Genomic DNA, 27,898 nt, shown 5'->3' on the forward strand with positions numbered 1-27,898 from the left:
GAAGTGAGGTCCACAGGTGAGTTTTTATATGTAACTCCATGTCCTCTTACTTTCTCCCCCATTTACCAAAAAATGAATACTTAAGTTAGAACATTAGGCTAGGAAAGTTACGCTTTTCTAAAAGCAGCAATCATGTTTTGATCAGGAACATTAATTCAGGATTTACTTCATTTTCCTTCCTGGTTTGGTTTTCTATCATATTTAAGAGGCAGGAAGTGGTTAGAAGAGAAGGGTGGTTTAACAAAAAAATCTCTAAATTCATTAGTTGAATTCCACAGGGCTGTGTGAGCAATCTCTTAATAATCCTACATCAATACGAGAGAAGTTGTAACTAGTTCACTTAGTGTAATTATAGGGCAGCTTTCTGCCAGCCTTTAAAGATAGACTTTGAAATGTTTCTTTTTTCATTTGCCTCCCGCTGTGTGTGGGGAGCAGCTCAGGTTCCTGGGATACCTGCCAGAGCTAAATGAGGGCCAACTGGAGAGAGAGGCACCAAGATTTGGTTCCTGTTTTCTTGTGCTCAGACTGCTGGGAGCACAAATATCTTACCAAAATGGTCTCCTGTAGAAAGCTCTGGGCCTAGAACCACTGTCTAAATCCTCCCATCTTTAGATCAGAGAAGAACTGGTAAAGCCACTAAGATTATGGCAAGATATATAGCACAAAGCTTCAGAGTTTGCACTAGAATAGTAGTTCCCCAAGTGCGGTCCCCAGGCCAGCAGCAACGGCATCACCTGGGAACTGGTTAGAAACACAAATTATTGAACCCCACCCAAAATGCATAAGAAATTCTGAGATCCCCAGCAATCTGTGTTTCAACAAGCCCTTCAGGTGAATCTGAGGTGCCCTAAGATTTGAGAACCATGTTTCTAGGGACATGACATTGATGAGCATGATCCTACTAGCTTTGTCCAGGAGATGGGAATTCTAACTCGTAAAGAGAGATTTATTCAAACAAGGCATATCTAAACATTAAGATGTTTGGAGTTGCGTAGAGCAGGGCTCCAATCCAGGCTGTGCCTCTCACCAGCCATGGGGCTTAGACAAGTTACTTAACTGCTCTAAGCAATAGTGTGCTGGTAAATGTTTAACAAACAGCTCGGTGGGAAATGTAGTGTTTGCCAGTTTCCATGGTGTATATACTGCCATCTCAGCTAATTTCAAGCTACCCACATGATGGTCAACTAACTCAAAAAATTCATGAAAATTTAACAGTTCTCATAAACCCATTCAAGCTGATGCCAGCACACCACTGTTTCTAAGACTCAGTTTTCTCATCTGTCAAATGGACGGATTTAGTATTTACCTCGTAGGGTAAGTGGAATGTTGGAATGTTGAAGTGAAAAAATAATAAGAGTACTTATATGTACCAGGCACTTAATATGCATTATCTCACTCAATTCTCATACCCATGAGTTGGGTACTATTATTCTTTCCATTTTATATATGAGGAAACAGCTGAAAGAACTAGTCCAAGGTCACACAGCTAGCAAGTGGGAGAGCCTGTGGGTGAGAGACTTCTTAGCACCTGTGTGTAGACTTCTCTGCACGATGCTGGGCACAGGGTGTCGCTCAGTAACTGGTAGCTATTATCACCATAGAAATGAACTCATTAAGCGCCTCTCCACTTTGGAAGGAGGGATCAACAGTTTGTGCTGAAAGAAACTTCTCAGTCACAGATGCTACATTCATTTTCTTCTGGGAGGAAGGGCCAGTATCAGTCCATGCAGGCTGCTATAACAAATACCACAGACCACGTGGCTTATAAACAACAGAAATTTATTTCTCACAGTTCTGGAGGCTGGGAAGTTTAAGATCAAGGTACCAGCATGGTCTCATTCGGGTGAGAATCCTCTTCCTGGTTCATAGCCCCTGTCTTCTCACTGTGTCCTCATATAGCAGAAGCGCTGGGGAGCTCTGTGGAGTCTTTTTTACAGAAACACTAATCTTGTTCATGAAGCCTCCATCCTCATGACCTAAGCACCTCTCTAAGCCCCACTTCCTAATTCTATCATCTTTGGGGGTTAGGATTTTAACATATGAATTTGCGGGGGACACAACATTCAGACCAGAGCTGCCAGGTTGTCTGATGGAAGAGCCAGCTGTTCATTATTCGTGGGACAGATGTAAGCTCCTCCCCTCCCCAATTTGGCAAGCCTTTTTCCCAGGCTTCCTCTGTGCTTATACACTGATATATCTACACATACAAATATGTCATTTTATATCGGGTCTTTTTTTTGCAATTTTCTTTTCTTTTTAACCTAAGAGTATATCATGGACATCTTTCTGATGGCGGTCCATACCAATCTATGTCATTCTCTCTCAAGCTTTTATCACTCACTCCACAGTGGCTACATACCAGCATTTATTTAACCACTTCATGACTGAAAGACATTTGGGCTGTTTCCAATTCTTCATTCATATAAACAATTCTCCACTCCACAGTCTTTTGTAGATTCTTGCACATGTCTGAAGGAGAAATTCCTAAAACTAGGATTTCTGGGTCAAAAAGAACACCTAGTTTAAATCTGGATCAGAGTACCCAAACTGACTTCTCAATGTGAAATTAAAGCTCCCAGCATTCAAGAAGAAAGGTGCCTCATGAAAAGATGCCCGATATTGCTAATTATTAGAGAAATGCAAATCACAACTACAATGAGGTACCACCTCATCCCGGTCAGAATGGCCATCATCAAAAAGTCTACAAATAACGATGTTGGAGAGAGTGTGGAGGAAAGGGAACCCTCCTACACTGTCGGTGGGAATGTAAGTTTGTACAGCCACTATGGAGAACAGTATGGAGGTTCCTCAGAAAACTAAAAATAGAACTACCATATGACGCAGCAATCCCACTCCTGGGCATTTACCCAGACAGAACTCAATTCAAAAAGATACATGCACCCCTATACATGCAGCACTATTCACAATAGCCGAGACATGGAAACAGCCTAAATGTCCATTGACGGATGAATGGATAAAGAAGATGTGGTTCACATATACAATGGCATACTACTCAGCCATAAAAAAGAGTGAAATAATGCCATGTGCAGCAACATGGATGCAACTAGAGATTGTCATACTAAGTGAAGTCAGAAAGAAAAACAAATGCCATATGATATCACTTACATATAGAATCTAAAATATGACACAAATGAACCTATCTACAAAACAGAAACAGACTCATGGATATAGAGAACAGATTTGTGGTTGCCAAGGGGGAGGGGGTTGGGGGAGGGATGGAGTGGGAGTTTGGGGTTAGCAGATGTAAGCTATTATATGTAGGATGGATAAACAACAAGGTCCTACTGTATAGCACAGAGAACTATATTCGATATCCTATGATAAACCATAATGGAAAAGAATATTAAAAAAAAGAATGTATGTATATGTATAACTGAATCACTTTGCTGTACAGCAGAAATTAACACAACATTGTAAATCAACTATACTTCAATTTAAAACAAAAGAAGGAATGTGCCTGTTTGTCCATACTCTCACCAACATTGGCATTCCTCTGATAATTTTTAAAACTTTTTATTATGAAAGTTTCTTGATATAAAAAACAAAGAAAATAATAATACTGAACTGCTATGTAGCCATCACTTGGCTTCCACAATTATCAACAATCTTATTTCATCTATACCCCACTTTCTCCCTCCACTAGATTAAATTCAGATAAAGCTCATATATCATCCTCTTTTATCTGTAAACAACTCAATAGTTACCTTTAAAAGATAAGGACTCTTTTTAAAAAAATATTGATCTTTTTTTAATTTTTTTATTTTTTTGGTTGCGCTGGGTCTTCGTTGCTGTGCGCGGGCTCTCTCTAGTTGTGGCGAGCGGGGGCTACTCTTCGTTGCGGTGCACAGTCTTCTCATTGAGGTGGTTTCTCTTGTTGTGGAGCACAGGCTGTAGGCACGTGGGCTTCAGTAGTTGTGGCTCAAGGGCTCAGTAGCTGTGGCGCGCGGGCTCTAGAGCGCAGGCTCAGTAGTTGTGGTGCATGGACTTAGTTGCTTGCGGCATGTGGGATCTTCCCAGACTAGGGATCAAACCCATGTCCCCTGCATTGGCAGGTGGATTCTTAACCACTATGCCACGAGGGAAGGCCCAGGACTCTTTTTTTTAAACATAGCCTCAATACCATTATCACATCTAAAAATTCCTTGATATCATCAAATACCCAGTCAGTGTTCAAATTTCCCCAATTGTCTCAGAAGTTTTTAATAAGTGGTTTGTTTGAATCGGGATCCAAGGTCCACACATTACACTTGGTTCATAGGCTTCTTACATGTCTTTAAACCTCTCTGTTTCACACACACACACACACACACACACACACACACACACACACATTCTCTTCTTTTATTCCTTGCAATATACTCATTAGAGGAATTGGGTCATTTGTCTTAGAGTTTCCCACTTTCTGAATTTTTCTTATTACATCCCTGTTGTGGCATTTGTTTATTTTGTGGGGGGGTGTCATTTTATATGTCTCCAGCCTTCTGTACATCTTGTAACTGTTAGATCTAGAGCTATGCTGTACAGTGTAGTAGCCACTAACCACATGTGGCTATTTACATTTAAACGAATTAAAAATAAATAAAATCTAAAATCCAGTTTCTCCATCACATTAGCCATATGGCAAGTGCTCAGTAACCATGTATGGCTGGTGGCTACTGTATAAGACAGTACAGAATAGCACACTTCCATCATCACAGACAGCTCTTTGCACAGAATGCTTCTAGAGGCATCATCAGATCCTCTATGATTTTTAAATTATTTTTTCCTCATCTGTGCTCAAGAGCAATGATGAACACCCTAAAGTTTGTGTTACTAGGTAGGCTCAGGTAATATAAGGGAAGTCACTCACATGGGCCAGACCACCCCTGCCTGTTTTAAGCGGCAGCCACCTGTGTTTACAGACGATGATTAGATGTTTGTGATGAGCGCGCCACAGGTATGTATGAGATTCTGTGACGCTAAAATGTCAGTAGCCCCCAGCGTGCAAGCAGCCCTGACCCTTTCCTGCCTCCTCAGAGGGAAATTGAGAGGAATCAATGCTAATTCAGAAGGCTCAGTCTTGCAATTACAGGACATGCTGGTTCCAGAATATTCCTAAACATTCCTCCTCTCCCAGAGGTGCAGGTGTTTCTGGCTGGAGCCTTCTTCCTGCCTGTGTCTTTGTCATGGCATGTGTGTAACGAGCACATTTCAGACCACACCAGATAGGTTTCTCAGCTGACTTCTGTGACACTTGGCAAAGCCCACAGAGGCCACAGCAAGGCAGGGGAGGGGAGCAGCTGCCACCGACAATGGAGCCGTCTGGCTGGCTGTGCATTCTAGCAGAAACCTCCCCGGCTTCCTGAGAAAACCTCAACCAATCTATGAGGAAATGTATTTTTTGGGGTCCTCATAGGAGACAGTATAGAAAAAAAAAGGATTCTGTGAATTTGGGGTTAGGAGAGCATCATTCATGGATTCATTCATTCTAAAAATACTTATTGGGCCAGACACTGTATTTGGCACTAGGAACAAGGTGAGCTCATTAAAAGTTTCTGCCCTCACCAAGTTTACAGTCTGATGGAGGAGGAAGAGCCATAAACAAGCCATTTAACAAATACCATGGTGGGAGCACGGGGGTGCTGTGCTAGACAGTGTCATTAAAGTACCCAGAAGAGATCCCTGCCCTTGACACGGACACTCAGGGACATACCGTTTCAGCTGAGACCGAAAAAACAGGTAGCAGGTGGGCAGGAGAGGAAGAGGGTGGGATGCTTAAAGAACATTCTGGAAGAATGTAAGAAGTAGCCATGCATGAGGCATTGGTAGTACAGAAAGATGTGCAGTTGGGCTGCAGTGAGCAGTGTGGTAGGAGAATGACTAGGGTTAAGAGTGGAGAGACAGGGCCTGAGCAAATCCCAGCTCTCGGAGCTGAGGCAAGTCCTAGATTCCTGTGCCTCGATTTCTTCCTCCACCAAATAGGCATAATAATTCTTACCATGCAGTGTTGTGGTTAGAGCCCAGTGACCCAACAGATGCAGAAGTATTTTACAAACCACATCCTAAAATCCCAGCTGTAGAAAGACAACCGTACTGTTCTGTACAATCTTGCACCCTTTGAGCGAGCGTGAATTAAGGAACTGTGTCGTGGTGTTGGACCTGGTCCCTGCGGGCCCACGAAAGACAATAACGCACATGTCTCCTGTCTTCCCAACTCCATATTCAGCAGCGCCAGGTTGGTAGCCCAGGTAGGAGTATTTACACCATGGAAATTGGCAAATACTACAAATCAGAGCCTTTTCTTTTCTTTGTTGGAGGGCTGGTTTACCAGCACACCACCAAGTGAGAATGAAAGGAATAGAAAGAGGAGGAACCCTGGGGCAGCAGTTATCAAGGAATGTCCATCCACAACAAAGAAGAGTTTTCACAGAGTGAGTCTCTCATTTTTTCTGCCATCTGAAACAGGCCCACCCAAAGCCAGTCCTCAGGGAAGAGAACAGCAGAGCCATTCCTTCATGCCAACCCATTCCCAGACGTGCCTGAGGAGTGCCAGTGGCACCCGGGTCACAGAGATGAGATTGGAGCCTCTCAGATCAACAGCTGCTAGGAGCTGCTTTCTTTGGCTCATGTGGCCAGCGAGAAATTGGATTTCAATGTTCTGAACAGGCAGAAAAAGATATCTCCTTGCTTCCCTCTGCTCCCTTTCCTGGCACTGCCAGCTGGCGTTTTTTTGTCACTCATCATGGCTTCCTGTAGTGGAAATTAGACACTTGATGAAGAGGACATGTAGGCAAGAAAAAGTCTTCAGCAATGGGAGGCTCCAAGGCAGGTATCCGTTGGAAAAATGGGGATACGGACATAGCTCAAAGCACATTTTATGTAATAGGGCCTTTTTAAAGGATGACCTGTAAAAATACTATTTTTATCTGTGGCTAGCATGCCTGGATACGCCCCAATCCTGGAAAAATAACTAGTTGGGCCTGTTGGAATTTTATGTCAGGAGCAGAGATGGCAAAATATCAAAGTTGGAGTTGGGTTTAAGTGGCATGGTGTGGCTTAATATTCATTCATTCACTCATTCAACAAATACTTACTGAGTTCTTACTAGGTGCTGCTACAATGTAAATCCCATAAAGGCAGAGACTGCATCTGTATGATGTGCTGTAGGCATTCGGAACATTTGTGTTGAATGAATGAGTGGATGCCATTGCTTTGCCACGTGTGAGTGGTATAAAGATGGACAAATCATAGACCCTGCTGCTGCAGAGTTCAAATCTGGTGGGCAAGCAGACAAGTAAACCAGCAATTACAATACAAAGTGATGAGTGCTGTGTCAGGGGAAGTGTAGGGTGCAGTGGCTCACTAAAAAAAGAAGCCCAACTCAACCTTATGGGAAGAAACAGCAAAGGCTTTCTAAAGACCAAGATGCAGAAGACATAGAGGCAATGCCAAAGATATTGGCACCTATCTGGATAAGACCTTACAGACAAAAAAGAACTGTCTGCATATTCTGCAGTATCTCATATTCCTGGGAGGACTAGCGACTTTATCTCACTGTGGAATATGATTGCAAATAGCTGCTGTAATACTTCTATGGCTTAATCCTTGGAAACGCTCTCCATTTCTCAGGGACTTTCAGAGGGTTTCCCTCAATTCAAGCTTTCCACTGGAACAATCCTGTGCTCAGTGTGACAGATGACATGTGGGTCTTTACTATCTCTCTGATGTCCAGCCACTCACTCCTAAAATGGGGTCCAGCTCTATAGGCAGGCAGGGTACTTCTCCTGTAAGTTCACATCTGTTCCATTTGGTGTAAAGGAGAGGCATGCTCTGAATTTTGATTTCAAAGAGGCAGATACACTGCAGATTTGCAGGAGGTCCTGATATTGACAATCCCGTCTCAAGGACAGCCGAACTGAGAGGGAAGATATCTAACTTCCCAGGGCTTGCTGTTTTCAACAAGAGTCATGTAGACTTTTTCTTTGGGTATCACCAAATTAAAGGGCAAATAAGTGTAAATAGGTACACAGACACAAACACCCAAGTCAGAGAAGAGGAGGCTATTTAAGAAGTAAAGCATCTGAAGCTCTATTTACAATAGCCAGGACATGGAAGCAACCTAAGTGTCCATCGACAGATGAATGGATAAAGAAGATGTGGTACATATATACAATGGAATATTACTCAGCCATAAAAAGAAACGAAATTGAGTTATTTGTAGTGAGGTGGATGGACCTAGAGTTTGTCATACAGAGTGAAGTAAGTCAGAAAGAGAAAAACAAATACCATATGCTAACACATATATATGGAATCTAAGAGAAAAAAAAAGGTTCTGAAGAACCTAGGGGCAGGACAGGAATAAAGACACAGACGTAGAGAATGGACTTGAGGACACAGGGAGGGGGAAGGGTAAGCTGGGACAAAGTGAGAGAGTGGCATGGACATATATACACTACCAAATGTAAAATAGATAGCTAGTGGGAAGCAGCCGTGTAGCACAGGGAGATCAGCTCGGTGCTTTGTGACCACCTAGAGGGGTGGAATAGGGAGGGTGGGAGGGAGACGCAAGAGGGAGGAGATATGGGGATATATGTATATGTATAGCTGATTCACTTTGTTATACAGCAGAAACTAACACACCATTGTAAAGCAATTATACTCCAATAAAGATGTTAAAAAAAAAAGTAAAGCATTTGAAATCCAGATGTAACTTTTGGACAGTAGAGGACAAGCCCAGCCACTTCAGCTCTCCTCTCCAAAGTCACTTTCCCCGTGGTTCTGGGGCACTCACATCCCTTCACTCCTCACCACAGCCTGTCCTGCGGTGGCACCTTTACTCACCAGCCATTCTAGGAGGACCACGTACACAAGAGCAGAGAGAGTAGTGGAATAAACTGCCTCTACCCATGACTTAAATCTCAATGATTATCAATATTTTGCCAATTTGGGGTCATTGTAGAGACGTGGATGGACGTAGAGACTGTCATACAGAGTGAAGTAAGTCAGAAAAACAAATATCGCATATTAATGCATATAGGTGGAATCTAGAAAAATGGTACAGATGAACCGGTTTGCAAGGCAGAAAGACACATGTAGAGAACAAACATATGGACACCAAGTGGGGAAAGCAGGGGTGGTGGTGTGATGAATTGGGAGATTGGGATTGACATGTATACACTAATATGAATAAAATCAATAAGTAATAAGAACCTGCTATATAAAAATAAATAAATAAAATACAAAAAAAGATATTTTGCCAATTTGGTTTCATCTCATCCATCGCCCTGATTTCTAGCATATTCTAAGGATACTCCTGGAACTCTGATCGTTCACTTAATATCCCATTATCATTAGCATTTGAAGGAATGGTAAAATTCACCTTCTTCACTTTGCAGTTGAGGAAACCAAGGCGCAGAGAGGTTCAGTGCCTCTCTCAAGGACCCAAGTCTGTAAGTTGTGTATTACATCTATGGGCCACTTCCAGTCCCCAGACCAGATGGCTCCATTATCAGAAACATTCTGCTGATTGTCTGAATCATGTTGTCACCAGTCATTCCTCCTTCAGCTCCAGAAACCTCCACATGGAGGTGAAAGAGAGAAACAACTTGGTGGAGAAAGCCAGTGTACATGTGACCACAGTTTTTTTCCCCCTAAGTCAGAAAAGTGGTGGTGATGGTGGTGGGAGGGTCATTTGACTCATCTTCCCTCCCTCTGCATGGTGGATTTGGCTCAGTTTCTCGAGCCATATGGAAAGAGACTCATCCATCAAGTGCCACACCTACAGGAAAAGCTCTCTCTGGGAATGGAGAAAATGGAAGGGGGCAGAGTGGCCTCCCAGGAAGAGTGAGATGGCTCCTCCCGCTGTCCTTCAGGCTCCCACGCACCTCCAGCCCTTCCTCACAGGTGCCCTGTACCCTCCTGTTAGAAGAGATGGCAACCAAAATGCTTTGGTTCCCTGGAGAATTCAGTGTTCTGCCACTGAACAGCTCCAGGATCTGGCATCCAGCCCATCTCAAATGCAATCCCAAGCTGTGTATTAAAAACCAGCTTATTAGGTAGCCAAGAATATGGCCATGAACATGTCTGGGATTACCTCCTGTGATGGGGGAATGAAATCATTCCAAGGCAATCTCAGAGAAATGTCCGGAAGGAAAAACAAAAGCATGCTAATGGTGACCCTGAAAAGAGGCTGCTGGTTATGAATGGTTCTTTCTCTGCCCACTGGCGTAAATCCTGCTTCCTTCCCCCTTTTCCTGCCCTAGGACCCCTGATAACTCAGGAAGGAAGCAGGAGAGACCAGGGGAAAGAAGGCTGGCATATTCCCAGTGCCTGATTGATATTTGATTAAGGGAGGAAGGAAGGAATGCCGTGCCCACTGAACCACAGTGGCAGGAGATAGATAAAGAAGGAAAATGGACGGACAAAGGATTAATCTCCAAAATATATAAACAGTTCATGCAGCTCAATATTAAAAAAACAAACAACCCAATGCAAAAATGGGCCAAAGACCTAAATAGGCATTTCTCCAAAGAAGACATACAGATGACCAAGAGGCACATGAAAAGCTGCTCAACATCACTAATTATTAGAGAAATGCAAATCAAAACTACAATGAGGTATCACCTCACACCAGTTAGAATGGGTATCATCAGAAAATCTACAAAACAACAAATGCTGGACAGGGTGTGGAGAAAAGGGAACACTCTTGCACTGTTAGTGGGAATGTAAATTGATACAGCCACTATGGAGAACAGTGTGGAGGTTCCTTAAAAAACTAAAAATAGAGCTACCATATGACCCAGCAATCCCACTACTGGGCATATACCCTGCGAAAACCATAATTTAAAAAGAGTCATGTACCACCATATTCACTGCAGCTCTATTTACAATAGCCAGGTCATGGAAGCAACCTAAATGTCCATCGACAGATGAATGGATAAAGATGTGGCACATATATACAATGGAATATTACTCAGCCATAAAAATAAATGAAACTGAGTTATTTGTAGTGAGGTGGATGGACCTAGAGGCTGTCATACAGAGTGAAGTAACTCAGAAAGAGAAAAACAAATACAGTATGCTAACACATGTGTATGGAATCTAAAAAGAAAAAAAAAGTGGTCATGAAGAACCTAGGGGCAAGACAGGAATAAAGACACAGACCTACTAGAGAATGGACTTGAGGATACGGAGAGGGGAAGGGTAAGCTGGGACAAAGTGAGAGAGTGGCATGGACATATATACACTACCAAACGTAAAATAGATAGCTAGTGGGAAGCAGCCGCATAGCACAGGGAGATCAGCTCAGTGCTTTGTGACCGCCTAGAGGGGTGGGATAGGGAGGGTGGGAGGGAGGGAGACGCAAGAGGGAATAGATATGGGAACATATGTATATGTATAACTGATTCACTTTGTTATAAAGCAGAAACTAACACACCATTGTAAAGCAATTATACTCCAATAAAGATGTTTAAAAAAAGAAAGGAAGATGTGGCACATATATATGATGGAATATTACTCAGCCATAAAAAGGAACGAAATTGGGTCATTTGTAGAGATGTGGATGGACTTAGAGACTGTCATACAGAGTGAAGTAAGTCAGAAAGAGAAAAACAAATATCATGTATTAACGCATATAAAAATGGTACAGATGAACTGGTTTGCAAGGCAGAAATACAGACACAGATGTAGAGAACAAATGTGGACACCAAGGAGGGGAAAGCCGGGGGTGGGGGGTGATGAATTGGGAGATTGGGATTGACATGTATACACTAATGTGTATAAAATAGATAACTAATAAGAACCTGCTGTATTAAAAATTAATTAATTAAATTAAATTATTTTTTAAATCACAAAAAAAAAAAGGAAGGAAAATGAAGAGCTGTGCTCTCACAGGTTTCTACCTAGGACTAGAAGAAGAGAGGCTGAGACAAAAGGCTTGGGGGAGAGAAAAAGGAGAGAGATACATGACAAAAGTCACAGGACAGAATAGACTTTTAGATATAGGTATAAGGCCAATAATAAGAACCTTCCTTGCACTGGTTCTCCTTCCATCCCTCAGTGTCTCTCACCTCCCTATTCTTCTCCTCTGTAACACTTACTCCAACTTGTAATTATGTATATACTTGTTTATTTATAAGTTTGATCTTTGTTTCACCAGGCAGAACAATGCCTGTCATGGTTGGCACTCAAAAAGACCCCAGGTAAACAGTCTCTCTGGTCAGGCAGGATATTCCAGGGGCTTAGAGATTTTGGCCCAGGTTAAGGGCCAAAACTTCCATTGGAATCTGCAGGGTTTGGGTAACACAGACTTGCTGAGTTTACTGCATAAAGAAGTATTAGTATTAGCCCCAATTTGTGGATAATCCAAACTAAGAATCAGGAAGACTTAAGTGATCTGGCCAAAGTCACAAAAGCCAGAATGCAAACCAACACCTTACTTGACTCTAACATCTGTGTTCTGTTGCACCCTAGTACCACCCCTGAACAAGTAAAATTCTCTATGAAGGAAAGAAACTCACATGGTATGTCTCATAAGCCTGGCCTCAAATTTGAATATCCAGATTCAGACCTTCTGATGATCTCTAGCCTTTGAATGTCCAGATTCAGACCTTCTAGTGATCTCAAGCCTTTGAATGTCAGGATTCAGACCCTCTGGTGATCTCAAGCCCCCAAGCAGCAGATGGTCTGGGATTTGTCAAGGCTTGATAGATCTGATGCTGTTGAGTGAGCACTGAAGTGTTCCCCCTCCTCACCAGAGAAACACGAGCACAAGGGCCAGCCAGCACTTTCTAACATATGCTCCCTTGCCCCCGACATCAGATCCAAAAGGGTTGCCAACATGAGGGAGGGATGCAGGATGGCTCAGTTGGCTAAGCAGCAGCTGGGAAGTTAGGACCCGGGACAGTTAGCTGACCCTTTGCCTCACGAGTGGAATGAGATCACAGGGGAAGTCACATTTACTTTACCCAGCATTCCCCAGGCCCATTCTGCTAATCCTGCAAAGTGGTCCAGATGCAAATACAAGGTCACATTAGTGGAGTAAAACTTCTGAGAAGCCAGTCAGCAAAAGAGCCTGTGTGACTTTGTTCAACTCAGTGATTCCTGAGCTTATTTGGGTATGGAAACCTTTTTGAATATGTGTAGCACGAAATTGTTAAAATTCAGGGAAATTTGGAAAAGAGGACCCAACCTCGCCTTTTTTATTTTCTAGCTCATGCCACTAGATCTTTCCAATAATTATTATCAGTCATATTTATTAATCTTATATGCATTCTTTTCCTCCAAGAATGGCAGTTCCTAGATGTTTCTTGATTAATTCACAAATTCATTCACCAAGCATTTATGAAACACCTGCTTGTGTCCAGGGCTCAGAGACAGAGTTTCAGAGGTGTTTCAGACACAAATCCTAAACTCTCGGGCAGAGAATTAATAGCCTGGTGAATGATAGGCCAGGGTGTTTTCTCTTGGCTCCATTCTCCTGTGATGGGCCATCTCATGACCAGCTCAGGGAGGTAAGCAGTTAGCTCAGCATGTTGGTTTTGGCCCCATCTGATGCCAGGAGTAGAGAACCAGGCCTACCTCTTTCTAAACAAGTGGGAGTGCCACTCATGCATGGTGAACAGTTCATTACACAGGAACAGGTTGAATGCTCACTCCAGCTCAGCTTTTTCCCTTGTCTCATCACTGTGATGATTCCAATCTTGGGCTCCTTTTCTCTTACCCTGTTATCAATCCATATGCCTCCTTCTTTATTTTCCAATTGGAAATAAGCTCAGAGCTCATTGGTGGCTAGTCCTCCTGCTGTTTCTGAATTCTGCTTTTTGGATATTTCACTTTTATGCAGTTTTGTTGTTTCTGGGTTTTTAATATGTATTAATCAGGACTTTTTCAGCTTCAGGGGTCAGAAAATAACTACAAGCAGTTTCAGTAATAAGCAATACATTGAGGATATCATCTCATTTAACTGTGTATCCTTTAGGCACAGTTGGATATAGACATTCAAATTTTCTTGTGAAGGCTCTATCCATTACTTACCTGTTTATCTCACAATATCTCTAGTTCTGCTGCCTTCTGCAGCTTTACTCAGGAAGGTGTGTTTGCTGGCTGGGAAATATCACCACTGGTAGTCCAAGGCTTACCGCCTCCAGGCTCATGATCCAAAAGAAACACTCTCTTCTTGGGTGTCTATATATCAAACGTCAAAGAAGATTCTAACTGACCCTATTTGGGGCACACGCCTGCCCTGTACCAAGCTTTATGCCAGGAGGATTTGGGCACTCTGTTACCGAGCCAAACTTGGGTCCACTCACCCGCACAGTAAAGCCAATCTACTGACATCAGGTTGTGGTGAAGGAAAGTGCAGCGTTTACTGCAGGACACCAAGCAAGGAGAATGGGTGGCTAATGCTCAAAAGACCAAAACTCCCTGAAGGATTTCAGGGAAGGGTTTTTCAAGGCAAGGTGAGGGAGAGGGTTGCAGGGTGCCAGATCAGCTCATGGACATTTTTCTGATTGGTTGGTGGAGAGGTAACTGAGTGGTATTTTGGGAGTTAACATCATCAACCTTTTGGATTTAACTGGTCTGGGGTCTACGTGTATGTGGTCAGCGTGCAGCTAACTTTTTTCACCTGGGGAGGGTTTTAGTATCTGTAAAACAATTCAAGGACATGGCCAAAATATTATTTATAGTCCTTAAGGAGGAACTAAAGGTCCTTGACTTTGTATTATGGCTAAACTATTATTTTGTCTCGCTTGACTGTTTTTGTTTCTGCATTTTCTCATTTTTGATTGAATTTGTTCTCTGGAACTCAGGCAAGGCCTAGGAGGCTAAAGCTCTTTTACAAACAGGAGGCAAGGGACATGGTGGGGGGGGGGGTGGTTCTGTCCCCAGGAAGGCCTTCACAGGGCCTCGCTCGGTTATATAACTGGCCAGCCTGAGCCACATACCCATGTGTATGCGGTGTGACCAGAGTGAATAACATGCCCATGAGAAGATGGAGAGCAAATGGGTGGATCCTCAGAGAAGGGATGCCTGCCATTTTATTACCAACACACATAACTACTACAACATAATTTTACCACTAATGTCTCTGCATACCCCTGCTTCTTTATTTCAGGGTTCTGTGCTTTATCTTCCATCAAAAGCATGGACCTTGTGGCTTTCACCTCACCCTACTGAGGTGACACATCAATAGACAAATTACAGGCGCATAGAAGTATTAATCCTTTTGAATCTCTGAGAAGGAAAGCTTTTTAGGCACACACACAGCCTTCCACTGGATTATCTGGCTTTCTGAAAAACACCAGGAGAAACATTTGGTAATGACCTGGCTGTGAGACCGCCACACCCACTTTATCCCCATTTTCCCTCCCTCCTGCACCTGTCGAGACAGAAAACAATTGGGGTGGTGTTTTGTTTCACCCAACAAAACAACGGGTGATGGCTACTGCAGAACTTGGAGTTATTTTCCCTTGAGAGAACCACGGTGGACTGGATAGAATCAACCAGCTGAGTCTCTTCAGGCAGGTGCTTAACTTTTATGCGAGGGCTCTAGAGTTCAATAATTCATGCTCATGCAGCCAGCAGCCAGCAGCAAGCAGATGGCATTCAAACTCTATTCAGATTTTGATTATAAAACATCACCCCAAATGAGTTTTATGATGGAAAAACATACTAGATGACTTCAGAGGGATGAAAGAGAAATCAGGGCTTTGACGTCAAATGAACGGAAGTCAGTCTCGGGGCCACTGTACATTGGCTGTGTGACTTTGCCTGAAGGTTGAACGTCTCAGAACTTCTGTTTCTTCATCGATAAAATGAAGATAAACCTACTTCACAGGGCTTTGAGCTCATATAAATGAGATAGTATTGTACATGGAAAGTGCAGTAGTGTAAGACAAATTTCTATGGCTTGCCAGAAACACAATAAATATTAATTTCCTTCCCCTCTTCAGATTCTTTCTCTCTCCTTCCCCACCCCCACCCTCTTTACAGCATGGAAGCCAATGTTTTGTATAAGTATGAATGTAGAACTGAGAGTAAAAGGGGAGAATGAAGAAAAAAGGTGATGAAAAGAATCTTCATGTCAAAAATAGAATTTACAGTTTGCTTCCACAATAGTTTATCTCAACTGAGGGGAGATAGAGAAAAGATGAAGATGGTCAGGCAATTAGTACTATCTCAGGGTTTCAAAGTTTATGCCTCTTCAAAGAGATTTAAGCATTTTTAAGCAGTTTTAGTCTAATATACTTGCTCAATAGTCATTAAAATACATAAGCCACCTTGTATGGGAATGTCTTCCAGAAAAGAAAGGAAAAAAGCAGCTTAGCCATTTACAAAACTACATCAAATCTCCATTTTAGTTAGAATAAGACATAACTCAGACCAGCGGCATCAAACTTGGATGGATGGGAGAGCTTGATAAAAATGCAGCTACTTAAACTGCCCTCTAAGAGATTCTGGTCAAATTGGTCAGGGATGGGGTCCAAGAGTCTGCATTTTTTACATTTCCCGAGATTCTGATCTAGGTAAACCACAGACTTCATTTTGAGAAACACTGGTTGAGTGGTTAAGAGCTTGGGCTTGAGAATAGACATACTTGAGCTCAAATTCTAAAATCTACCACTTTCTAGCTTCATGAACTTTGGCAAATTTTTAACCTCTCTGATCCCCAGTTTTCTAATCACAGGTTGTTGTGAGAATTAAATAAAATATATTGTGGAGTGCTTAGCACAGTATCTGGTACATAGGAGGAAGCACTCAATAAATATTAGCTATTGATATTATCATTATTATGCAAAGTCAAAGGAGCTTCAATCCCTTTTTTCCTAATTTTTTCATTCTTCCTTCCTTTTCTTTCTTTTCCTTTTATGAATCCAAAATAAAAGTGTATTAGGCAAGATGGAAGTTTATTTAGATTTCAGACACAAGTCTGGAAGTAAAGTAGTCCAGGACTTGCCTGGCAGCTCTGCAACCCAGACTACTTTCTCCCCTTTTTAGGTGTGACCCTTATCCTCATTGTTCAAGATGGCAGCTAGAGCACCAGCAATCGTGTCTGCATCCCACATAGCAAAATGGAGGAAAGAAAAAGAAAGTCAGTCTCTCTCAGTAGGGACACTTCCTAAAATTTGCTTATATCCCATTGGCCAGATGTAGCTGCCAGCAAGCCTGGCAAATGTGAACAGTGTGTGCCAGGTGCTCATATACCCATAAAAATGTGATTTATATCACAATGTAAAATTGGGAGAAGGCTTAGGGACAATTATTATTCCCTGATATGTCTAACCCTGGGAGTCTAACAGATTCAGATCATTCCCCAGAAATCCTCTGTTCTCGATCTGCTTCTACCTGCTTACTTCTCAGGTAAGGGAGAAGCTTCTCCAAAAGGTAGTTACGTGGTTTGTTGATCCCACTCAGCTAGGCTTATTTTCTTCCTAAATTCCTCCCATACCTTTCACTTCTTATCCCCCAGCTTCATTCATTTTCTTTTTACTATCCAATTGTAATAGACAGTATAATTTTTTCATTGTTGAAAAGTTAGAAGACACTGCAAAGCACTTAGGGAAACTTTTTTTTTTAATATTCAAAAATCTCATCACTTAGAAATAACCACTCTTAAAATGTTAGTATATAGCCATCTAGCATTTTCCCCAGGTAAAAAATATATATGTATATTTATAAAGAGAGCCTAGTCTATATAACTGTTTTTAATCTCTTCTATTATACTTAACAGTATATTATGAGTAACTCTCAGTGTTATTAATTATAGATCAACATCATCAGTTTTAATGACTGTAGGGTTTTCCATTGTATGGATGTATCATAATTTATTCAACTGATTCCATTTATCTACAACAGTGTGTTAAACCTCTTAGCACATACATCTTTGCTCATTTGTCCACTCATTTCCCAAGGATGAGCTATGTTCCTGTGGTTTTCTAACTCCCCAGGGACCAGCAGAAACCCATTGCTCTGCTGCTGTCCCATCAGCAATATGATGCCGTTCAGGTCTTGTCTCGACCCTGAAGCTGCTTGAAATTCCTTTTCAAATGAACACTGCAGACTCTGAAGGTCCTTGAAGGTCCCAGCAAGACTGTCCCCAGCAGAGGGGAATACTCCACCCAATGGCCGAGGAAAGTACAAAATACAATACAATCACAGGTGACACTGAAGGGCTTTCTATAAAACCTAAGTTACTAGAACTTTCCATTTGTCAGACTGACCTCAAACAAGACCAAAGTGAGGCCATTTCTCTGTGGAGAAACCAGTTTCAATCAGGAAAAGAAATGCATTTGACTGAAATAATTATTTAGACTGACAATCAATTTGACAAATGACAATTCTTTAGCTGATTTTTTGATTGATTTCTGACTGTTAACTCATCTTGGTTGTGCTTCCTAAAGATCCAAACACACATGAGGTTTACACTTTCTAGACAAGGCTGAAGACAAATTATAATGCATCACTCTCACATAGCACTTTCTATTTTCAGGGGGTTTTCACCTCAATTTTCTTGCCGTCAACACTGAGACCTACATTACGGTGTTAATTCTAAGAGGTGTCATTTATTGAGCACATACTATGTACCAAGCAATACACAGAATGCATTATCAATATTTTTTAGTCATCACAGCAACTCTAATGAGGTAGACATTCTATTATTACCCCATTTTATAAATGAATGTTGTTTAAGAAAGATGAAATAGCTTGACCACAGTCACACAAGAGCAAAGAGGTGGAACCAGAATTCAGAATCAGTATTCAGTTCCCAGAAAGAGTCACAGCCTCACTCAAGTTCACATAGTTGTGGAGTCAAGTCCAAAATCCTGTTCCCTGCATAGTGATTAAGAACAGGGTCTCTGGGCTTCCCTGGTGGCGCAGTGGTTAAGAATCCGCCTGACAATTCAGGGGACACGGGTTCAAGCCCTGGTCCGGGAAGATCCCACGTGCTGCGGAGCAACTAAGCCCGTGCGCCACAACTACTGAGCCTGCGGTCTACAGTCCGCGAGCCACAACTACTGAGCCCACACGCCACAACTACTGAAGCCCGCGCCAAAAGCCCGTGCTCCACAACAAGAGAAGCCACCTCAATAAGAAGCTGGGGCACCACAAGGAAGAGTAGCCCCTGCTCGCCACAACTGGAGAAAGCCCACGTGCAGCAACGAAGACCCAAAACAGCCAAAAATAAATCAATAATAAATAAATAAATAAATGTATTTTTTAAAAAAAGAACAGGTCTCAAAAAAAAAAAAAAAAAAAAAAAAAAGAACAGGTCTCTAAAATCAGATTGTCAGAGTTCAAACCCCATATCTGCCATTTCCCAGCTGTGTCGCCTTAGGCAACTTCCTAAACCACTCTGTGCCTCAGTCACCTCATCTTAGAAAGGGGAATCATAGTGTCTATCTCAAAGGTTAAACAAGATGACCCACATACGGCACTTAGCACATAGGAAGTGCCCTGTATTTAGTTATTAATATGATCCCTTGTGTCCCTCCAGCCTCTAAGCCATACATATTTTATTGATCCATGACACTGCAGGTGCCGCGAGCAAAGGCCTTGTGCAACTACCGAGGGCAGAATCCCGGTGACCTGAGGTTTAATAAGGGAGATGTCATCCTCCTCCAGAGACAGTTGGATGAGAACTGGTACCAGGGGGAAATCAATGGAGTCAGTGGGATCTTCCCAGCCAGCTCCGTAGAGGTCCTCAAGCAGCTTCCCCAGCCACCCCCACTCTGCCGGGCCCTCTACAACTTCGACCTGCGCAACAAGGACAAGAGTGAGAACCAGGACTGCCTGACCTTCCTCAAGGTAAGATTCTGGGCAGCTACCAAAGTCACCAGTGACCACATAAAGACTGGCAGAACCTCGAGTTGCTTGTTTAATATTTGCTGATTTTTTAAAATTATATTTTATCCATAAATGTATAAATCTGTGCCTATATATGTAATGTGTATGTATAATTCAAACATATGGTAGTAAAGTCGCCAGAGAAATCTAATAGGAGTTTGATGGGAATCCTCAAACCTTTTCTATTGCAACTGCAAAACTAAGTATCTGTACACTCATTCATTCATTCTACAATCACTTTTGAGCACCTGTTCTTTGCAGACACTGGGGAGACAGCATGAACAAGTCACAGCACCTACTCTCAGGCAGAGGAGTGATAGAGACAGACACTTGGACAGAAGATTACAGACACAGTTTAACAGCGTGCTGTGTAGAACTACAGATCTTACCTCTTCATTGTGTATCTGCAGGGGTATTCTCGCTGACCAAGTTCTGATCACCTAGTACTACTCATTTACAACACTCTATTTTGTTTGTAAACACTGCATTCAAAACACTCCAAACAACAAAATAACATAATAATATCTTTACACATAAAAATCACCTCTTACAAGATATATTTTCCAAACACATTAGTTACCCTAAGGTTTTTTCCCTCTCTTTTTTTTTTGGATGATTCTTCAGCATTTGCAAGTAAGGACAAGTCTACTAAAGTCTAGACTACAACCATCCCTCGGTATCTGAGGGGGATTAGTTCTAGGACACATTGATTCCTAAAGATGCAGAAGCTGCAGACATGGAGGGTCGACTGTACTTTAAGTCATTGTATTCAGTACTTATTATTCCCTAAACATTTGAAATCTCTCTTAGAAACCAAAGTTGGGGTGATTTTCATTCTTTGCTACTTATGATAAGTAGATCAAATAAAAGTACAAGTGGCACTGCTACAGTAGCTCAGGAAAGGTCTTTTGTTTTGTAAAACATTTCTATTCCATCACTACTGCAAATGAGATTTACTTCAGATTCACTCAAACTAGATAACCCCACTGTCCTCCATATTTTGAAATACTGATCTTTGTTATTGTCTTAGCACCTCAGAGTGAGTCCCCTAAGGAATGTCATTCTGTAGCTGACCTGTAAATTTTATACTTTGACTACAGCTGGAGAAGGGCCGTTCAATTCCACAGGCGTTTATTGAGTATTTACTTTGTGCCAGGCATTAGACACTAAGCTCTAGGGACACAGCTGGAAGAAGACATAGGCAGGAAGCAATACCTGCTTTTTTGCCCTTTTCTGGCAATTTGCAAACTGGGACACTTACCCACCTGCTTATTCATTCATTGAATCCATCTATGTGCCAAGCTGTCCACTGGGGATAAAGTGATGAGTCATTATCCCTGTCTTCACGGAGCCAGCAGTCTACTGGAAGGAACAGACACATAAATGGGAAATTAGGACAGAGGACCCAGAAGAGAGGATTTGATCCCTTCTGGAAGGCTATTGAAGGCCAAGACTACACTAGGATATCTCATGGTCTTCCTAAACTCAGTATGTCCAAAAAAACTCAAGATCTTCTCTCCAGAAGCCTTTATTCCTAGTATTTTCTGTCTCAGTAAATTTTTCAGTTCATTCACACATGCATTTATTCATTCATGCATGCATGCATTCAAGAAATATTGATTGTTTAAAAACTGTGAATCGGGCTTCCCTGGTGGCGCAGTGGTTGAGAATCTGCCTGCTAATGCAGGGGACACGGGTTCGAGCCCTGGTCTGGGAAGATCCCACATGCCGCAGAGCGGCTGGGCCCGTGAGCCACAATTACTGAGCCTGCGTGTCTGGAGCCTGCGCTCCGCAACAAGAGGGGCCGCGATGGTGAGAGGCCCGCGCACCGTGATGAAGAGTGGCCCCCACTTGCCACAACTAGAGAAAGCCCTAGCACAGAAACGAAGACCCAACATAGCAATCAATCAATCAATCAATTAATCAATAAAAAAAATAAATCTTTAAAAAAAAAAAAAACTGTGAATCACTATGTTGTACACCTGAAACTTATATCATATTGTACATCAACTATACCTCAACAAAAATAATTCAAAAAAAGAATGATTGGTTGACTGCTATAGGGCAGCCGCTATATAAGGTCCTAGGGACAAAAGTGAACAAAACAGATACAGGCCCTGCACACATGAAGTTTATGGTCTGATGGGGTGGACAGGCATTAAAGAAATCATAACCTATAAATATGTAATTACAGGTTGTAATAAGGACAGAGATATCTAAGAAAAGGTATAATGCAGTAATGGATTTAGATTTGGATTCGTCTGTATTACTAAGGGGCATAGATCAGAAGATCAGAGAGATCAGTGGATGAATGTTCAGATTTAGATTGATAACAGGTAAGGACATGGAAAGGTATTCCTGATGTGATATTAAGTGAAAAATCAATGTATCCTATATGACTTCATTTGTGAGAAATACAAAATAAGCCAAATGAATGTATTTGCTAGGAGTCAGAGTAGTGGTTACCTCTTGCTATGTGACAGGAAAGAGTACTAAAGAGCCATCTTGGTGCTGGAAGTATTTTATATCTCTTACTCTGGGTTGGGGTTTTGTGGATATATTCAATTTAAAAAATTCATCAGGCTTTACATCTAAAATGTTTGTACTTTATTGTATGCCTATGTACATTTTCTGAAAAGTTTTTAAAAATCAGTGTGTCTCTATGTACATATATTTTATCCTCATAGAAAAGAATCTGGGGGAAAATGTGTTAACCAAGATGTTAACAGTGGTTGTATCTATATTGTGATAGAATTCTTTCTTTGTTTTGCTTATCTGTGTTTCCAAATGTTTCTACAAATCTCCATATAACCTTTGGTAGTAAGAAACATTCAAATAAAAAGCCACTTTATGTTTGATACATTAAAAATTGAATAGGGGGACTTCCCTGGTGGCTCAGTGGTTAAGAGTCCACCTGCCATTGCAGGGGACACAGGTTGAGCCCTGGTCCGGGAAGATCCCACAGGCTGTGGAGCATCTAAGCCCGTGCACCGCAACTACTGAGCCTGCGCTCTAGAGCCCACAAGCCACAACTACTGAAGCCCACGCACCTAGAGCCCATGCTCTGCAACAAGAGAAGCCACCGCAATGAGAAGCCCGCGCACTGCAACAAAAAGTAGCCCCCGCTCGCTGCAACTAGAGAAAGCCCACGCGCAGCAACAAAGACCCCACACAGCCAAATAAATAAATAAATTTATATAAAAAAATTTTTTTGAACACTGAAAAGTGTTCAAAATCAGAATGCAATTCATTCTTCCTTTTGCTAAGCCAAAAGTCTATCTCCCTACCTCTTCCATCTTGGTTTCTCCATCAGATTAATTTAAATGAAAAGCCTAGATTCTGCTGGTGATGGAAAATTAGAGACATTTCCAAGTTTTCCTATTGGATTTCTTCGATGCTCCAAGTTATTTCTACTCCTCTTTTGGTCTTGGTGACCCAAATACTGCCCTTTATGGAGAAAGATTATTTTAGTGGAAGATTTTGTAAATAAATTGTGAAAGAGCTACATTCCTTGCACCTTACACCATCTGAGACTCCAAGCTGATCTCCACAGAAGGTTTTCAGCACCTGAAAACTGACAGTAAATGCTAACCAGGAGACTTTCTCTCTTTCAGGATGATATCATCACTGTGATCAGCCGAGTGGATGAGAACTGGGCAGAAGGCAAGTTAGGAGATAAAGTCGGCATCTTCCCAATCTTGTTTGTAGAGGTACGTGACTATCAAGTCTACATCTGATTCGAGCTTACTCAGAATTATACATGTGCTACAGTGATGCCTGAGAGTCATTCCTATTTGATATGAGGCTTATTTCAGAACTAACTAAAGTCTTGAAAGAAAAGATGCTAGATGATAATACCCATTTCTGGCAAGAGTGTGGGAAAATGGGCCTTTTCATTCTGCTGATAGGAGTACAAATTGTTGCCATCTCTCGTTTCCAGACTCAAACTCCTATCAAGGACGTTGAAAATGTACATTTCCTTTGAGTCATTAATTCCACACCTGAGAGTTCATTATAATGAAATATTAAAACAAGTATGCAAAGATATGTGTACAGAATGTGCAAAAATATTCATTGTAGCATTGTGCATAGTGGTGAAAAACCAGAAATCATCTAAAACTCAACAATAAGGATTTAGTTTTTTAAAATCATGGTGATGGAAAAATATATACCCATTAAAAATAATGTTAAAGGAGAATACTCAATATCATGGAGTATCTGGTATTATGGAAATATGTTTGTGATTTATTAAGTAAAATAAAGTTTAATGTGTATAAAGTTTCAGATTTAGAAGATGAAGTTCTGGAGTTCTATTACAATATGGATAAAATTAACACTACTGAACTGTATACTTAAAGATGGTTGTTATAGTAAATTTGGTTATGTGTTTTTTACCACAATTAAAAAAAATTAACTTATTGAAACTAGCTTTGTAAATACATATGTGTATATATAAATGGATAAAGGGCTACAAGAATAGGTACCAAGGTATTAACAGTGGTGATCACCAGATGGTGAGATTCTAGATAATTTTCATGTTCTTCTGCTGACTTGTGTTTTGTAAATCTTCAGAAATGAGCACATATTACTTCTATTGTTTTTTTAAAATCTACTTTGAAAAAAAAAGAAAGAACACATGCTAGGCTGTCTACCTATTTCTCCAGTATAGTAATATAACCTATAGCCCCTAACCTCTCTAGCCATCACCCTCTCCCCAGCTTGAAGCAGGTCATTACACATTTAAAAGAGAGGCTTCATTGTTTAACTGCACTTATTGGGCGCTTACCAGGCATAAAGCATTAAAAGCAAGCAGTATTGAGCTATAAAAGAAGTAGAAGGTAAGCTCCCTGCCCTCTAGGAGGGTGGGATGAAACAGAACAGAGGCAGAGTTGGAAAGAAGGGACCAGTTCTACCATTCTTAAGAGCCGAAGCGGGTTCTGAAGTGAATGGTGTGCCCAGAACACTGCCCAGCTGTCAAAGTTCCCTCACCCTCTCATCTCAATCTGTATGGAAGGAATGAAAGATGGAAGGGAGGGGAAGAGGACTGGTCCAGAGAGGCTGGTCTTCCTCCTCTCTCCACTAAATGATCGTGCTTTTTCTCTTGTTGAAGCCCCTTACAGGTACACCCACCCAATTCTCTCTACGTGTTCAACTTCACTCATTTTATGAGGCTCAGCTAGAAATCTTCTTTTTCCAAAAAATTCCAGCAACTAGTTGAATACTCAGTTGTCTCTTTCTTCTCACAACACCTGATGGGTGTGTGGCTTGTACTTCACAGGCTAGCCCAACACAGAGCAGGTACTTCATAAAAAAAATTAGCTTCACAAGTGAAAATGAAAAAAATATTTGGGAGGTGGTCCGACTGACCAGGAAAAAAATTCAGAGAACAAACCTTTCAACATGACCCTGTCCTAAATATATATTCAATCATTCAACTTATTTTTCATTGAGTGCCTGCCATGTCAGGTCCTGTGCTAAGTTCCAACGATACAAGACAGATATGAGTCCCTACTTTCAAGGATTGTAGGGTCGGACATGAATAAGTAATTATAAGTGTGATAAATGATGCAAAGAGTGAAGGAGAGGGAGCTATTGGGGGGAGGAGAGTATGGTGTTCAACTTACCTGGGTAGGGTGTTGGTAAATGCCTTGTAAGCCAAGATCTGACAAATGATGAGGAGTAAGCTTGAAGGGAAGAGTGTTTTAGGGAATGGAGGTAACATGTGCAAAACTCCTGCAAGATGAGGAAGTGTGGTGCCTCCAAAGGACCAAAGAATACTAGAGCTGGAGCTTAGAGAGTAAGAGAGAGACAAAAAAAAAAAAAAAAATGAAGCCAGGGAAGCAAATGGGACACAGACCACAGGAGACTTTGTAAACCTTCCTGCATTAGTCAGGATGAGCTAGGTTATGCTATGGTAATAAACAGCCCCCGTATCTCAGTGGCTTCACAAAGAAAAAGTTATTTCGAATCCATATTACATGTTCAGCACAGAATGGTGAGAGGCTGTGCTCACACAGTCACTGAGGAGCCCAGACCGATGAGGCTGGGCCATCTTGTAGCCGTGCCATGTGGAACACATGGACTTCCTAGGTTTCATGGCGGGGAAGAGTAAAGAAGAGTGAGTTGTGCATCAGCAAAGGCCTCAGCTCTGTGACATTTGTCACTCCCACTCATAGTCCATTGGCCTGCACCAGTCACCTAGTCCCACCTGGCTTCAATCAGCTGAGAAGTGTAGGGGACTACTTGGAATATTTGCTGAGCATCATGACCTCTGCCGTATCATAAGGAGTTTGGACTTGACCCAGAGGTCAGAAGACACCACTGAAAAATTTAAAGTAAGGCAGTGACTCCATCAGATTTGGGTTTCTTAAAGATTGCTCTGGATGCAGTGGGAAGAAGAATTTGAGGAGGAGGGATTAAAAAAAGCAGAAAGATCAATTAGGAGGCTACTACATGGCTCAGTTAGAAAATGATTGTAGCTTTGACTAGTAGACTGGAAACAACTGGACAGATTCCAGGACATTTTAGGAGGCAGATCCACAGGAGCGGGGGATAGGGGCAAGGAAGTGGTCAAGGATCACGCCCCACTTTTGGATTTGTGTGCCTAGGTCAGTGGTAGAGCCATTTGCTGGATCAAGCAACATATGCTGAAGAGGAACAATTACGACGTTTGGGAGATAATCATTAAGTCTCCAAGGACAGAGATGAGCTACAACTAATCCTAGTTGGATACATAGGAGGTGCTTAAATTTTTGCAGACTAGAGCTTGCATGGTCCCCTGTATTATTTCAAGAAGCTTCTTCATAGGTCTGGGGAAAAAAGGCATCACTGATTTCATTACCCATTTCTGATCCTTTTTTCCCAAAACTTCTACATTTAATGATTATTCATTTGGATACTCTCCCCACTACTCCACCTCTAAAATTAGTGATTACAAGAACCCTCACAATCATCATCAAACTAGCCATCACTTCATTTGTTCTCCTAATTGCTAGGAGGGGAAAAGATAATCAAGTGGTTGCTCTAATCTGGGAACCTGGTTTTCAAAAATTACTTGAACTCTAAATTGAGCTTTTTAAAGGAGTACTTAAAATTTGACTCCAGTCATTTCATTAAGACCAGCACTTGCTGAGAACCCTTTAAATAAGTTTTGAACTACCAGTGCCGTGCAAAGCAATTGGAAGGAAGGAGAGCTTTCTTCTGAGAGTGAGGTGGGGCTTTTTTGGCATAAATAGGATTTTTCTTGTTAATGTATCATTTGACTTATTGAATTGCACCTGGGTAAAAGTTGGTAAAACAAACGCGGAGCTTATGCCCATTCTTGTCAGGACTTCTCCAGCGGGGCCTGCCTGGGTTATATGAACCTCACTCAGCCCAGTGAACCTCAAGGATATTGTTTCAAATGAGTGGGTGCAAATTGAAGAGCTCTGCAGTCCTTCCCCGACTGAGCTATTAATCACCCTGGCAGAGGACAGGGAAGACCTAGAGTCACACGGGGCTCTTTGTCTGTGTTGCTGACGGAAACAGTCATGGTATTGCTCACCTGGGGGCAGAACAATTAGGTGAAGGCAGAAAAAGAAATTAACTTATTTCATCGTGGCTATGAATGACCAGAAAGAACTTTACTCATTCAACTCAGCGTGTATTATCGTCTTAATGGGTGAACAATGGCGGGATGGGTGCTCTGGGGGAACATGAGACATGGTCCAGGCTTCCATCAGAAGCGCCCTGAATAATTTCAGTAATTTCCCAGTTGATCTCCCTCCTTCCGATCTGGCACTTCTGAATAGCAGCCAGAGTGAGCTTTTTATGTATTTCTTTTTATTTACATACAGTAAAATTTGCTCTTTTTGGTGTCTCTGCATTCTGATAAATGCATACAATATAACCACACTACCATCAAGATATAAAATAGTTCCAACACCTGCCAAAAACTACGAGGGCAGGCTGCCTCTTGGAAGTCCGCTCCTTCCCTGACTGCAACCCCTGGCACCCACTGATCTGTTTTCTGCTCCTGCAGTTGTCCTTTTCCAGAATGTCACAGAAATGG

At 41.8% G+C, this 27,898-nt stretch overlaps 1 protein-coding gene across 1 annotated transcript in view; it reads left to right on the forward strand.

The window, feature by feature from the left end:
• Positions 1–27,898, forward strand: part of SH3RF2 (SH3 domain containing ring finger 2) — a 137,762-nt gene that overhangs the window by 41,068 nt on the left and 68,796 nt on the right. The window contains exons 3-4 of the mRNA XM_007194171.2: positions 19,540–19,809; positions 23,463–23,558. Of these exons, the coding sequence (XP_007194233.2) occupies positions 19,540–19,809; positions 23,463–23,558 (366 nt within the window). The remainder of the gene's footprint in view (positions 1–19,539; positions 19,810–23,462; positions 23,559–27,898) is intronic.

Source organism: Balaenoptera acutorostrata, chromosome 2 (genome assembly GCF_949987535.1).
Source record: "Balaenoptera acutorostrata chromosome 2, mBalAcu1.1, whole genome shotgun sequence".
Lineage (NCBI taxonomy): Eukaryota > Metazoa > Chordata > Mammalia > Artiodactyla > Balaenopteridae > Balaenoptera > Balaenoptera acutorostrata.